The sequence below is a fragment of the Myotis nattereri genome, assembly GCF_964212035.1.
Source record: "Myotis nattereri genome assembly, chromosome: 16".
Lineage (NCBI taxonomy): Eukaryota > Metazoa > Chordata > Mammalia > Chiroptera > Vespertilionidae > Myotis > Myotis nattereri.
The window spans coordinates 45,080,589-45,096,028 of record NC_138091.1 but is presented as its reverse complement, the minus strand read 5'-3'; the positions used below and the strand labels follow the sequence as shown (position 1 = coordinate 45,096,028).

At 55.3% G+C, this 15,440-nt stretch overlaps 1 protein-coding gene across 3 annotated transcripts; it reads left to right on the top strand.

The window, feature by feature from the left end:
* The first annotated feature begins 2,493 nt into the window (after nt 1-2,493).
* On the top strand, nt 2,494-10,904 carry TMEM92 (transmembrane protein 92). Of its 3 annotated transcripts, XR_013996947.1 has the most exons (6): nt 2,494-2,589; nt 6,586-6,608; nt 7,225-7,305; nt 7,442-7,640; nt 7,800-8,406; nt 9,665-10,904. XR_013996947.1 is itself a non-coding variant. In XM_081109148.1 (5 exons), exons 1-5 carry the CDS (start codon nt 2,521-2,523, stop codon nt 7,911-7,913), a joined length of 486 nt encoding a protein of 161 aa, XP_080965274.1. In that variant the 5' UTR covers nt 2,494-2,520; the 3' UTR covers nt 7,914-9,394. The 3 variants fall into 3 exon arrangements, 2 of the variants coding, with proteins under 2 accessions (XP_080965274.1, XP_080965275.1); XM_081109148.1 differs by lacking the exon at nt 9,665-10,904 and having other exon boundaries at nt 7,800-9,394; XM_081109149.1 differs by lacking the exons at nt 7,225-7,305; nt 9,665-10,904 and having other exon boundaries at nt 7,800-9,394.
* Nucleotides 10,905-15,440: the final 4,536 nt, after the last annotated feature.

Sequence of the window (15,440 nt, the reverse complement as noted above, 5' to 3'; positions counted from 1 at the left end):
CAGGTGCCTGCTCTATGACATTTCAGGGATGTGGGTAGCGTTGCCAGATCTAACAAATAAAAACACAGAACACCTAGTTAAATATGAATTTTAGATAGACAACAAATAAATTTTAGTGTATATATATCCCAACTTTTGCACAGGGCATATGCATGCTGAAAATATTATCCATTCTGTATGTGACATTCAAATATAACTGGGTGCCCTGTATTTTGTCTGGCAACCCTAGACCTGTGTCAGGTGGATGCCAGAGAGCCACAGGGAAGGATGCCAGCCCTCCTCCTGCCCATCCCCAGGGCACTGGTGCCTGCCTGGTCCCTTTTCCTCAGCCCTCCCAGCCGCCCACGTCTACCCCACAAACTCCTCCATGCCCTCTTCAGCACCCCCATTTCACTCCCCAGGGTATCATCCTCCCCTAAACTCACCTACCTTCCCCTCCTCTAAGGGCCACGCCTCGGTAGGGCTCTGGGCCTGGGCAGAGTGGCAGCAGGTGTGATGGAGATACCCCCTCACCCAACCTTGAGTGCTGATGCAGTGAGGCCAGGGCAGGGGTGGGAAGGCCTTAGAAGTCCAAGTTGGCAATGACTTCACCAAGGAGATAGCAGGATGGGCACTCTGGACTAGGTCCCCCTCAGCAGAGAGGCAGGCTGGGTACAGAGCCAACTGCAGGGGCATGAGGGAAGAGGTGCCTCCACCCCATGTACACTCCCTTCTCCAAGCTCAGCGTCACCAAGCATGAGAACAGAGAAGTCATTCTGTAGGGCCAGACCCTAATTCCACTTAGACCAGGAGACTAGAAGATTCTGTCCTTAGGGGCCAAAAAGGGACAAGAGATGATGAGAAAGAGAGACAGGGAAAGAGGAGGGAGAGGGAGAGAGAGAGAGAGACAGAGAGAGACAGATAGACACCAGGGAAAGATATACTGGCAGAGAGAGACCAAAAAGTTGGTGAGAAAAAAACACATATAGAGACACAGGAAGTCAATGGAAACGGAGAGAGAAAACTAGACTCCTCATCTGAGACAAACAGACGAAGGAAGAAAGGAGAAACACATGGGAAACAGGGGACACAGAGAAATGGAGAGAAACCGGGTGGAGGCTAAAACAGGAAGAGGGACTGGGAGGAATAGGGAGCAGACAAGACGCGTAAACACCGAGCAGAGATAACAGGACTGGGAGAGATGAGAAACAGAGATAAAGGACAGTGGTGAGGGGACGAGAAAAGGGGGCCCGCTGTCCTTCACACGAACCCGAGCATCGCTTCCAGGGGCAGAATCAGATTTGAGACCCGGCAGGAGACGGCTCACAGCTGCAGGACTGAGCGCGTCCCGGACCCTCCCCTTTCCCCAGGCCCAGAGCAGCGCCCCACCCACCAAGTCCATGGCGCCCTCTCCCCAGGCGTCCGGGCTTCACTCTCCAGCTCCCGCTGTTTCCACAGGTCTCATCCGTGTGTGGGCGTCTGGCTCTCATCCTGCGCCTATCACCCCCGAGACGGCACCCCACCCCGCCCATCAGCCAGCTCCCGGGGGGCGAGGGGGGTGGAGGTTTTTTGGGGGAGCGTGGGAGACCCAGCCCCAAGTCCCAGGTCCCAGCCCAGCGTCCCGCGCTCCCGGGAAATCCCGGGTTGGGCGATGCTGCCACCTGCCGGCCGGACCCGGGAAGCACAGGACGCCTCGAGGGCCGGGGCGTGGCCGCGGAGGGTGGGAGCCGTGGGAATCCCGCCCCTCGGGGCTGGGACCGCCCGCGCGGGGTCTCCCCAGGAATCCGGGCGGACCAGTTCGCCTGCGCCGAACCTCCCGGGCCGCCGCTCAGCCCCATTTCGGACCCCGTGGCAAATCTCCAAACTCGGGGGCCTTCCTGGCCCCTGTGGTCAGAAGGAGGAAGTGCACGTAGGGAGGTGGGGGGACACGGCCGTCCCAGGGCTGTGCTCCTCGTCCTCCTGCCCCAGCAGTCAGCCGGGCCGCCTCTTCCTCCCTTCTTGGCAAAAAAAGAAAAAGAAAGAGAAAGAGAAAGAAAGAAAAAAAAATGGGGGTGGGGGCGACACTTTCCCCCATGCAATACCCTGAATCCACTCCAGAACCTCCTTTTCCCCTCCAGCTCTGCCCCGCAGGAGGCCAGGTGTGCGGGGACTGCCAGGGGCCCCCCAGCATCTTTTCGCCCCCTGCCCGGCGCCGCACCCCCCTTCAGCCTGGGGGCCACTTCGGGGTGGGGCAGTGGTGGGAGATGGGAGGGGTAGCTTAGCAGTCTGGAACTGACCCCACAATTTTTCTCAATTAACCTCGTCTACTTCCCAATTCCCCAAAGCCAACCCGGACCTCTCCGCTCTCCTTCCCGCCTCCACCCCGCCCCAAGGCCGGCCTCTCGCGGCGCACCCGAGGCGGGACCCCATAGGTGGAGACGTGGGAGAGGTCGCGGCCCCGCCCCGCCCCGCCCCGCCTCCCCGCCTCCCCGCCTCCCCGCCTCTCCTCCCCTCCTCCCCTCCTGCCCTGACACACGGAAGCTCAGTGGCCCCAACGCCAGGATGTCGGACGCCTGGGTCCTCCGCCTCTTACCCTCCTTGCTGCTCGGCCTGCTGGCCGGCCTCCAACAGGTGAGCCATCGGGAGGTAAAGCTTTAGAACTGTCGGGGTCCGCCTGTGGGGGCCCGGGGCCGCTGCTGGAGCCGGGTCACCACCTCCCATTGTTAGGGTTTCCTCGTGACCACACGCCCTGAGCCACTTCCTTTCTCATTTTGCTGGGGAGGTGCAGGTGGGGGCAGCCGAGGGAAGCCCCGAAAAGGCCGGGGTTCCTTCGCCTTGGGGGACCCTCGCCCACCACCATCTGACACCTGGCACCTGGCGCCTCTGTGTGAGCGGGGACTTTGACCCGCACCTTAGCCTGGAATAGTCCTTCCCGCTCCTCGGTGCGTCAGAGAGCGGGAACTGCCTGGAACGGAGGTCCGGACGCCGGGCTAGCCGGTCTCCCCCGCTCTGTTCCTCCGGTGCTGGGTGACCTTGGGGAAGTCCCGGCCTTCTCTGGGCTGTTTGTTTGCCTGTGCCCTAGCGGAGCGCGGGCTCCTTAGTCCCTTTCTGGGAGTGGGGGTGGAAGCCCAGCCCCCTGGGGGGGTTGGATCTGGCTGCCTGACCCAAGGCTGACTCGGAAATCTGTGATTCTGCCAGGGGGCAGGCACGCCCTCCTCTCACACCCCCAGTGATGGGAAGTGCTGCCCAGCTCTGCGATGGGAGTCTAGAAGACAGGTTTCTAACTGCTGTTTAAGATCCAAGGGGAGTGCCAGGCTGGCTTCCCAGAACAGGGCACATTCACACGGCTGCGCTGACTGTCGGGGCTGCTTTGCCCCCCGAAGCCCTGGCACTCCTCGTGCCATCACTAGGCTGGGCATCCTCTTGTGGGTTCCTCCCAACATCTTCAGGGGGCAGGTGCTGCTAATGTCCCCAATTCACCGGTAAGTACAGTGTGAAGTCCTGCTCTGATTAACAACGGCTGTAGTGCTCAGAAGTGCGTTGTTAGGTGATTTTGTTGCGGGAGCCTCATCGAGTGCACCTACACAAACCTAGATGGTATAGCCCAGTGGTTGGCAGACTGCGGCTCGGCAAACCGCGGCTCGCGAGCCACATGCGGCTCTTTGGCCCCTTGATTGTGGCTCTTCCACAAAATACCACGTGCAGGCGCGCACGTACAGTGCGAATGAAACTTCGTGGACCATGCACAGAAGTCGGTATTTTGTGGCCGCAGTTTGCCGACAATGGGTATAGCCTACTCAGGCTGTATGGTATATAGCCTATGGCTCTAGGCCAGGGGTGGGCAAACTTTTTGACTTGAGGGCCACAATGGGTTCTTAAACTGGACCAGAGGGCTGGAACAAAAGCATGGAAGGAGTGTTTGTGTGAACTAATATAAATTCAAAGTAAACATCATTACATAAAAGGGTACGGTCTTTTATCTCAATAGTTTTATTCATTTCAAATGGGCCGGATCCGGCCCGCGGGCCGTAGTTTGCCCACGGCTGCTCTAGGCTGTAAGCCTGCACAGCATGTTACGGTATTGAATCCTGTAGCCAACTGTAACACAGTGTAAGGGTCTGTGCTTCTAAACATAGAAAAGGTACAGTCAAAATACAGTATAAACCATTTTAAAAATGCTACACCTGTATGGGGCACTAACCATGAGTGGAGCTTACAGGACTGGAAGTGGCTCTGCTGGCTATGGCATCACTAGGCAATAGGAATTTTCAGCTCCATTATAATCTTACTAGAGCCCCGGTGCGCAAAATTCGTGCACAGGTAGGGTCCCTAGGCCTGGCCAGCAAGCAGGGCTGATCTGTGGGGCGCCCAGGGCCCCTGCTCTCACCTGCCTTGGCTGGCCTGGCACTGCCCACTCGCCGGCCCTGTCCCCCACTGCCACCAGTCACCTCCCTCTGTGAGGCAACCTGCAGGGCAATCAAGGGGCCCCACTTGCACCTACCTTGGCTGGCCTGGCACCACCTGCCACCACCGGTTGGGGCCTGTGGGCTGGGAGCAGCTCCTGCGTTGAGTGTCTGCCCCCTGGTGGTCAGTGCGTATCATAGTGTCCGGTCGTTCCTCAGGTCATTCCACCGTTCGGTCGATTTGCATGTTAGGGTTTTATGTAGATAGATAGATAGATAGATAGATAGATAGATAGATAGATAGATGGGACCACTGTTGTCTGTGTGGTCTATCGTAGACCAAACGTGCTTATGCAGCACATGACTGTAAGCTGAGGTTCCCCAAGGTCATCCTGACGCTTGATAGAACTCAGGCTCTGGACCACCTCAGACAAGACTGCCCCCTGGTGTATGGGGAAGAAAAATCTGAGAGAAGTTCTCCTACCCCTCCCAAACAGGAACTCAAGGCAGACTTATTAAGCTGTTCATATCTGTTCTGCTTAGCTGGGGCCAGCAGAGGGAGGAGGGATAGGGGCTGGGATCTGAAGGGGAAGGGGCTGCCACTGAGTGTCTGGACCCATTGGTCTTGCCCCAACTCTGCCGTGGCCCCTCTGTGCTGTGTGGTCCTCCCCCTCCCTGGGCCCACTTGCCCCAGGGATTCATTGCTGCTCCAGTCCCCACTGTCCAAGGCTTGTGAGAAGCTGGTACTCACATGGGACTGAACCCAAAGGGGGAATCAGCGCAACTACCATCGGCTGTCAGTGGTATTCTTAGCTTTACTGTTGTTGTCATTAGCAATTGTGATGTTACTGGAATATTTCAAGAAAAGGTATGAAGATAGGATGGTCTCCCCAAAGTTAACTTCTTATTCTTTTAAAAAATAGATATATTTTTATTGATTTCAGAGAGGAAGGGAGAGGGAGAGAGAGAAAAACATCCATGATGAGAGAGAATCATTGATCGGCTGCCTCCTGCACGCCCCACACTGGGGATCGAGGCCCAAACCCAGGCATGTGCCTGACCAGGAATTGAACCAAGACCTCCTGGTTCACAGGTCCACGCTCAACCACTGAGCCATGCTGGCCGGACTTCACTTCTTATTCTTGAGTCCTGGTTGTTTGTCCCCGGGAGGCGGGGGTGACATAACCTCCCATTCCCGACTATGTTCCCATCGCTGCATTCCTCCCCAAACCCAGTCTGGGAGTGGCTGGGAAGAAATGAAACCAGGTAATCAATGAATGCTCTTTCCTTCTGCCAATATTGTTGGATTTTCAACAGTAATGGAAGAGACCGAAATCTCTGCCCTGTGGAGTTTATGCTCTACCCAGGAAACACACAATTAACAAGATAAAGGGAATACATGGTATGTTACATGTTGACGAGCGCTATGCGGAAACATTAAGCACAGCGAGGGACGGGGACTGCTTTGGCGCAGGTGGTGTCATTTTAAGTAAGATGGTCAGAAAGGAAGGTGCTGGAGCCAGCCTTGCAGATACCTGGGGGAAGAACGTTCCAAGCAATACACGGCATTGCTATTAATGGGATGACATTCTGAACAGACACCCTGGACGCCCGCAGAAGAGCTGGGGAGAGAGGGGCTGGTCCCGGAGAGGAGGGTTGGGCGGCTTCAAAGAGTGGGGAGCCCTGCCAGCCAGGGATCTGAGGAAGGGACGGGGTTCAGCAGACCATGACGGCCTGGGGAAGAGGGCCTGCCCCTGCCTGTTGGTGTAAAGCAGCCGGGTGTGTGCAGGGAACTCCCGGTGGGTGTGTGTGCAAGAGGGGAGAGGGCGGCTCAGGCTGGTGGCTGGGGGTCAGGGCTCAGGGAACTCCCGACAGCAAGGTTGTGGGTGATCAGATTTTTGTGGTTAGAAACTTGCCCGCAGTGTGGGGAGTGCCTCTGGTGGGCAGCAGGAGAGTTTAGCATCCTGGACTGTAGATGTAAGAGGGCGTGAGCTTACAGACTTGGGGAGCAGCGAGTATGGTGGGGGGAGGGGAAGGAGAGGGAGGAGAGCTGGGGCCTCCAGCCGGCAGCCAGGGCTCCCATCATTGACCTGGGGGCCTGGCGGAGTAAGGTGGAGAGCAGGCTTAGGGGAAGATGCTGATCCTCTGGGGACCTGCTGGCTGTCCGGTGCCTGGGCAGCATCTGAGTTTATAACCCCTAACTTCTGCCTCTTTTCTTCCACAGGCTGCAGCCAGATGTGGCCCCTTGTAAGTCTGGGGTTTGGGCTATAACTTCCAAACTGGGGAGGAGACACCCCAAACCTGTCCTGCCTGCCTTCATGGGAGGGAGCAGCACATCCATCACCCTCACCCTCTCCCCTTCCAGCCAGAAGCCATCCCCACACACCCCTACCCAGGGAAGGAGACTGCCCCTCCCGCTCCCCACCAGCCACGCCAGGGGGAGCTTCACACTGTGGGCCTTCTGAAGCCCACATGCCTTCCACCCTCCTGGGTCTCCCACAGTCCCGACCCCCTCCCTCTTACTACAGTCTCAGGCCCTCTCCCCTCTGAGGGGACCCTGGGAGTGGGGGGCAAACTGCGGCCTTTGTATAGAAATGCTAGGACACTCGCTACACCCATTTGGTAGGTGAGGAAAGGGAGGCCCAGAAGGAGCATGGCTTGGCCCAAGTGCACAAGGCCAGCAGGGCGATGCCCCTGGACCCAGGTTCTGATCCCGGTCCCAGGTTCCTCCCACTGAGCCCAGAGGGGGCCCCTGCCCTCACCCCACAAGGGGCATGGCGCCTGAGTGTATGGGTGCATTTTGGGGAGATTGTGATGCTACTGCCTCCCCACCTTGGTAACGGCCTCTCTCTGCCCCCACAAGAAGCTCCTGCCCTGAAGGATTCAGGTGCTGCGGGAACACCTGCTGCCCCCAGGAGTATGACCTCTTCTCCGGTCCCTTTAGGTGAGCCCAAGGCCAGCACCTCTGGGCACAGCCCTCTGAGGGGCCTTCCTGGCCTGGGGGCGGGTGTAGGTCAGGGGAGGGAGGTGGGGCGGGGATGGCGGGAGGCTCAGGGTGATGGTGGTGGTTCCTCACCCAGGATCTTCATCATCATCTTCCTGACCTTGATGCCCATCGTGTGCATCTGCGGCCTGGCTAAGCGCTTCTGCCGCAGCTGCCAAGAGCAGGAGCCGGACCCCCGGATGGATCCCATGAGGCCCCCCGAGCGGCCCACCGTCATCCCCACAGAGAGGGCCACCGGGGTGCCCATCCCTGAGCCCCCACCCTCCTACAGTGAGGTGGGTGTCTGTCCTAATCCCTGTCCTGCCCCTGGGCCTCCTGCCTCTCCCTACTGTCCCCGTGTTTCTGCGTTGGGTCACCCCTTTCCCGGGTACCCGCGGGTGGCGATGCCAGTGCCAGGCCCTAAGACGTCTCTGTGTCCCCTCCTTTCCCTGCAGATTATTCTGAAGCCAGACCTGGGCCTGCCCCCCATGGAGCCGCCCCCTCCCTACAGCCCCAGGCCTGAAGAACATTCTGGGGTCCCCAGGGGCATTGACAACCCAGCCTTCTGAACCACCTCCTGCCTGGGATCCTGCCTCGGCCACCTCTTTCCCGACACCTCCTGGATCAAGCCAGAGATGCCTGGGTCCCCTGGAACGCGCCCGCCCAGCCTGCTACCTCGCTGGATTTAACTTATTGCTTCTCCTGCCCCTGCCCCACCCCAGCTGTCTCTCTTGTCCCAAAGGCTGGGCTGGAGCAACAGTGTCCAGCCACCACCCCCAACCCAAGTGAGAGGCTGCCAAGAGGAAAGCGTCAGTGGGTGGAGGGGACTGGCAGTAGGTTGGGCTGCTCTGATGGGTGGAGAGCGCCCCGCTTCTCAACCGGACAGCGGCTCTGAGATGTGAAGATTCCGTACCGTGGAGATCCGACCGTGTGTGTGCTGAGCCATCTCCAGTTCTACCAGAATAGAGCAGGCCCCATTCTATCCCACCCTACCCCCCCACATGTACTCACTAAATTAGCTCGTTGCTGCTGCTGCTGATCTGCCTCTGGCTATGTGTGCAGGTGAGCCCAGACTCTGCTGGGAAACTGTGGGGTTAGGGGGTGCCATTCTGTGCCCCAAATCCCACCAAGATAAGTCTTCAGGGATCACGTTGACAATAAGCCTGGGAAGACAGTACATCTGTGGGCCACCCTCCGGGAGAGGATCTTTACAGATGCTTTGACTTCCAGTTCCTTGAGGTCTCTGGGTGCTCAAGAGCCTGGACAGGCTGCTGGGGAGGGGGTGGGAGTGACCAGTGTGTGCTTCCACACCCCATCCTCCCACAGTGTCCTGTGGAGACAGAGCTGCACTCCCTGACTCTCCCATGGGGGAGGGGAGCAAGGAGGCTGGCCCTCTGTAGGGCTGGGCCTCCCTGAGATCAGCCCCACCCTGGAATCTCCTGGAGGGCAGACCCACCCTTTTCTTCCAGTCCCATCTGTGCGCTTAACCCTTAAGAGGAAAGCATGGCAGCACGGGGTCTGGCTGGGGCCTGGGTCCCAGGGAGTCTGTAGCAGAGCATGGAGTTGAGAGCCTAGCATGGCGCAGGCAGCGTGAGAGAGAGCATGCCCGTGTCTCGGGGCTCCGGCAGGGCTGGGCTCCTCCTCTGCACGCTGACCTTGCAGCCCAGGAATGCTGGCCTCCCTCCCCAGGCAGAGGGCAGGCGGCAGCGCTGGCCAAGCTCCCGGGAGGACCCGAGGTGGAACTGGCCCTGGTGTGCTGGCCAGGACCTAGCCTTACCCAGCCTTGGGGCATCAGGACCCAGGCAGGGGGTGGGGGGCAGGGGGCATGGCACAGCCAGTCCCCACAAGGCCGGGAACAGGCTGTCTGGCCGAGAGTTCCTGCTTGCCACGGCCTCAGCGGGAGCACAGTTGTAAGGAAGTTTTTTACTTTGTATGCTTTGTCATTGTCTGTATTTTTATCATGAGCAAGATGGCTTTTACAAATTTAAAGAAAGATTTCTTTCATGGAATCAGCTTTGGAAGTTAATAAAGGCTCACCTTGTGAACTTTGAACATGTATTATCAGCCCTGCTATGAGGAAGAGACTAGAAGAACTCAGACATGTGATGCACACCTGACATATGTGGGACCCAGGGACTAGATACACAATGGACATGGGGAAGCCTGGACACCACCAGACATGTGAGGGCCTGTGATGCCCGTCCGTGAAACCTATGGGCTGACCGGCACACAGTATATATAGGATGTCTGGCTGGTTGGGTGGGTGGATAAGCAATTTCACAATGACTGAGGATGTCATTCCTTTTGCTTGGTTTAACAGTTCAAACCCAATGAATGAATAATAAAAGATGGAATCACTTCGCCTGGCCGGCCGGTGGGGCTCAGTGGCTGAATGTCATCCTATGAATCAGGAGGTCACAATTCCAGGTCAGGACACGTGCCCGCGTTTCAGGCTTGCTCTCTAGTAGGGGGCGTGCAGGAGGCGGCTGAGAATACACCCATCATTGATGTTTCTATGTCTCCTCTTCCTCTCTGAAATCAGTTTAAAAAAACATTTTTTTAAAAAGATGGATTCACTTGAATGAATGAATGAATGAATGATCACCTGAGTGAGTGAATGAACAAATGTGAAGATCTGCCATCAGACATTTGTAAAGATACACACAGCTTGGTTGACACCAAAAAGGTGGTCCTTGCGTCTGTGGACTTGAACTTCTGCAGCGGACTCCCCAGAGGACTGAGGAGTGCAGGAAAAGCTGTGCGCAAGGGGCATGCTGGGGTGATGGGGGAGGACCTTGTGCTCCAGGCTCAGAGAAGGAAAACGGAACTCTGCGTGGTGGGAAGTTGGGAGGAAGATGACAAGAATCTAACCTCATCAGGGGCCTGAGTTTCAGAACTCCGGCTCCGACATGTTCATTTCTGCCCCCAGCACCTCCACATCTCAGTTGCCCTGTTTGTACAGTGCAGAGGTTTCCCCCTTCTAGCTCAGACAGGGTGTTTCCCAAGTGGGGAGGGAAGAGAGTTCAGAGAACCTCTTTGACTCTACGGCCTTTCCTCCGCTCCACCTCAGCCACACTCTCAGATGGATACACCTGATCTAGTCACCCCGATAACCGCAAACCTCCCACACCCTGAACATCAGCTCCCAAGCTTCCAGTCCAGGTGCTGAATTAGCCCCCTGCCAGCAATTCCCTGAGCCCACGGAGACCTCCAAGCCACTGGCCTCAGCCCCGCAGCCCCATCAGCCATGTCCTCCGTGCCTTCCTTATCCAGCTTGGAGGCCTTGATCCAACCTGGGAATCACCACCCGGAATTTCACTTCATCCATCGTACTCACCTGGCAAAACCCCAAACTCTGGTTGGAATCAACTTTTGCTCAAGAGCCAGCACACCTGGGCAATTGGACTCACTTCAAAATCAAAATGGTGAAAGTCAAGCGGCCCCCCAACTTCTCCATCATGCTGTAGATGCTTTCCTTTTCTTTAAGTCATGCCTTCCACTCTCCTGGGTCTCCCACAGTCCCGGCCTCAATTTCAGCTGGTGATGGCACCACGTAAGTCAAAGAAAAATAATGGATGTAATCAAGAGAGAACCACCACCACCCCAACCCCCACCCCCGCCAACCTCTGGTTACAGTGGAAGCCAAATCCCACACTGCCCACTGGATTCCACCCCCCTCGGTCCTTCTGAAGACCTCACTCCTGTGGGGGCTCCCACATCAGCCATTTCCCCCTCATTTATTGGACTTTTATTGTCCCCTGACATAAAGATGCCTCATCACTCCTCTTCGAGAAGCCTTCCCTGACCCTCTCATTGCCTCTGTGTGTGCGGTTCCACTTCCTCCTCCCCATTCTTACTCCATCCGGCTCCAGTCAGCTCTTTGTCTCCATCGTTACGTGAACTGGCTCTTGTTCACATCATCAGTGACCTACATCCTGCTGAAGCCAAAGCTCGACTCTCTAGCCTCGTTTACTATCTGTCATCGGCCTTTGACATACTTGGCCCCTGTCTCCTTTCCTGAGAAACTTTCTCTGGTGGACTTCCTGGTTTCCCTCCTACTCAGGGCTGCTCCTTCTCAGGCTCCTTTCCTCTCCCCTCCTCCTCCACCACCTCTAAATGGCAGCTCTCCTCTTGGTCTTCATTCACTCCCGCAGTGGGTCTCACCCAGTGCTGTAGCTTCATAGACCATCTCAAACCTGTATCTCTGGCCAAGACTTCTCCCCTGCTCTCCAGACTTGTATATTTAACTTATATTTAACCACCTATCACCTCCACTTGGATGCCTCACGAGCATTTCACAGCCAGCACTAGGTTCTAATTTCCCTCCACCCCACCCCAAATCCAGGCCTTCCCAAGTTGTCACATCATAAATAAATGGCACCACCAGCCAGCCAGGTCGTTCAGGCCAAAACACTAACTTATTCTAATTTCTCTCTTTTCCTCACCTCCTCATCCTGCCTCCAAAATAGACTGGTGTCCACGTTTCACCATTTCACAATGACAGCCCTAGACCAAGTCACCCCGAAAGCTCCCTAGCCCAGGCAACACTAATGACATCCCCCCTGATTTCCTGTCCCCCTGCTGCCCCCTGCAGTTCACCTACATACTGCAGCCAGGGAGGTTTCTCTGGAGCATAAATCATACATGTCATTCCCCTACTCAGAGGCCTCTGATGGTTGCCCATTGCACTCAGAATAAACCCCAAACCTCTGACCTCTCGTCTCCTCCCTTCTCACTGCACGCCAGCCCCAGTGGCCTGCTCTCTGAGCCTTGGCTGTCTCAAGTCAGTCTGGCTCTGGGCCTTTGATGGCTTTTATGGTTGGAAACCTCCCAGCCCCCCCAGCTGTCACCTCCTCAAAGAAGCCCACCCTGACCCCCTGCACGGAGCAGCCCCTCCAGCCCCTCTTTGACACGATGCTGTTTGATTTTCTTCACAGCATGTCCCGGCCTGCAAATCGCCTTATTCACTTATGTGCTTACCTGCTCACAGTCTGTTTTCTCTCTCTGGACCCACCCTCCTCAGGGATGGGGGTTTTCCATGTTCACTGTTGGGTTCAGAGTCAAGGACAATGCCTCTTTGTTGACTCACTCCCATCGGCCACAATGGCCGTGGCCACCTTGAAAGCCCAAAAGTTCCTGCAAGAGAAACGCCCAGGAAAGGAGTTTCTTGAGGCCTGCAAACACCCCTCGGTGCCACCTGTGGATGCCAGGCCCTCGACCAGAAGGAGTTATTGTGCTCTTTCTTTCCCTCCCTCCCTCCCTCCCTCCCTCCCTCCCTCCCTCTCTTCCTTCCTTCCTTCCTTCCTTCCTTCCTTCCTTCCTTCCTTCCTTCCTTCCTTCCTTCCACCCTTTCTTTTTTTCCCCCCACTGAATACTTGGTGAGCACCTCTCCCATGTCAGGCATTATTCCAGGGCCTGGGAAAAGAGGCCCACAAAACAGAGACTATTCCTGCTCCCACGGAAAACAGATGCCAGTCCAACAATCCCACAAGTGCATCTGTGGGCACCCTCACGTCTAAGGGCTGGGAAGATAAAATGCGCATATCATGTTAAAGAACTACGGTGGGGCCGGGGGACTGCTTTAGGTTGGGTGGTCAGACATGGTCTTTCTAAGGAGACTGTGGCATGGAACTAGTTCCAGCAGCAAGAGAAGCAGACAGACAGGAAAGGACGGGAGTACAGTGCTCCCGGCAAAGGCCCTGAGGATGAAAGGAGCTCCGTGGCTCAGAAGACTTAAAGGAGACCCCTCCCTGTTTCAAAATCCCCAAGATCCTTAAGGAGGGTGGGTGTCTTCGTTTCCTAGGGCTGAACAAATAGCCACAGACTGGCTGACTTAAAACCACAGAAGTTATTTTCTCACCGCCTGGAGGCAGGAGTCGGAATCAAGGTGTTGACAGGGCTGGTGCCTCCCGGAGGCTGGAGGGACATTCCATTCCGTGCCTTCTCGTGGCTTCTGAGGGCTGCCAAGAGGTCCTCCATGTTCCTTGGCTCGGGCTGCCCTCTGTTCTCTGCCTCCGCCTTCACACGGCCTTTTTCTGGGTGTTTCCACGTGTTCTAAGGACACTCTTCATTGGACCGAGGGCTCACCCTAATCCAGGAAGGTCTCACCTGCAGATCCTTACCTCAAGTACATCTACAAAGGCCCTTATTCCAAATAAGGTCACATTCTGAGGTTCTGGTGGACACATCTTTGGTGGTGGTGGTGGGGAGGACACAGTTCAATCCACTACAGAGATATTCTCATCTGGAAGGTCCCTCAGAGATTCTCGGAAACGGCATATCTCAAACAACAGCATATCTTCGAATATTCTGGAAGATACTTCTGAAAGGGGGGAGTGGCATTCCGTGTTCAGGGAAGTCTGGAAAATGCTGCATACACATCTCCCAGGGGAAGATCCATCTTAAAGGGCTGAGGAGTCATAGGAAAGGAGCCACCTTGCCCTGATTTAAAGCAGCATCGCTCTAGTTCATTTCACCATGAAACTGGTTTTTCCTTCTCATAATCCCGGTGGAATTTGAGACCCTATCATCCTGTGGAATTTCGAGAGGAACGCTTTGTCTTATTGTGGATGAGATGGTCAAGTCCAGAAAAGAGAAGTGACTCATCTAAGGTCACAAAGCTGGCAGGGTCAGAAGTGGGATTTAAAATTCAGGCTCGTCAAGATGATGGAGAAGGAGAGCCTATCAGTGGGTGCCAGGGGTTAGGGATGATGTGGGGAAGGGAGGGGGTGTGACTAGAGTAGCAGTCTATATCCTGAGTGCAGTGGAGGTGACACCAATGGACACGGGGTGATCAAAAGACATAGAAGTAGACACCCACATTGTACCAAAGTCAACTTCCTGATTTTGATATTGTTTCTTGCCATCGTTGCATCTTACCTAATGTACCTACTGCGCATTGCGTAAGAGGCAACATTTGAGAGAAACGGGGCAAAGGGAACTTGGGCCCTCCGCACGGCCTTTGCAACTTCCTGTCAGTCTATAATTCCTTCAAAACAAAAAGATCTTTAAAAACCAGTTCCCTGCGTCCAGGTTCAAGGGCTTTTTATGTGCCTAAAATAGAGCACATTTCAGTTCAGTTTGTGCCCAGGGCCCAATACAAAGCACAGTGTAGTATTGCCTGGCGTGGTTTGTGGTTTGTTTGAACTGGAGTCGTTTGGGTAGCGAGGGCTGTAATTTGCACACTTCCTGCTGCTGTGGCGAGGGCCAGGTCGGAGGGCTCTTCTCCTTCCTTCACACCTGACCGCCGGGAGGCTCGTAGCCAGGTGTGTGTGCCCTGATCACGCAGACGCAGAGCCAAGAGGAAGAGGGCCTTGGCTTCCGCAATGAGAGTTTCCTGGTCATCTAGATGGCCCTCTGTGGGGCAGGATTATATATTTATACTTTTTGGCAAAATGTAAACTTGCCAAAAAGGCTGTATAGAAACAGGCCACTGGCTGGATGTGGCTCAGGAGCCATAGTTTGTCGACTTCTGAACAGAAGTGTACAAGTCGGTCTAATTTTTCCACCACTTATCGCCTACCCAGCTTCTTCGTGCAGTTGGTTGTTTTGTTGTTTTGTTTTCCCAAATGTTTTATTGTGGTAAAATATACATCACATCAAATTCGCCATCTTCGCCATTGTTACGTGTACAGCTCAGTGGTAGCAAATGCACTCGTGATGTTGTGCAACCATCACCCCCATCCATCTCCGTAACTCTTCATCTTGTAGAACGGTACCCATTAGTAACAGCTCTCCATTCTCTCTCTCTCCCTCACCCCCACTCCCCCACCCCTGCCCCTGATCCTGGAACCCCCCCCCCCCATTCTACTTCCTGTCTCTAAGTACCTCATATAAATGGACACATACAGTATTTGTCTTTGGGGTCTGGCTTATTTCACTTAGCATAACGTCCTCAAGTTTCGTCCATGTTGTAGCATTTGTCAGAATTCCCTTCTTTCTTAAGGCTGAATAAAAGTGTATTGTACGTGTATATCACGTATTGCTTATCCATTCATCTGTACACTTGGGTAGACTCCATGTTTTAGCTATATCTTCTTGCTGTACTGACCCTTTTATTAATATATAATGTTCTTCTTTGTCTCTTGTAACCTATT

What these genes read in the sequence shown, in the direction of transcription:
- TMEM92 (XM_081109148.1), top strand. Translation starts at nt 2,521, where the DNA reads ATGTCGGACGCCTGGGTCCTCCGCCTCTTACCCTCCTTGCTGCTCGGC. An exon ending in GCAGCCAGATGTGGCCCCTT is followed by an intron (nt 6,609 to 7,224) that starts GTAAGTCTGGGG and finishes TGCCCCCACAAG; the next exon opens with AAGCTCCTGCCCTGAAGGAT. An exon ending in CTCTTCTCCGGTCCCTTTAG is followed by an intron (nt 7,306 to 7,441) that starts GTGAGCCCAAGG and finishes TTCCTCACCCAG; the next exon opens with GATCTTCATCATCATCTTCC.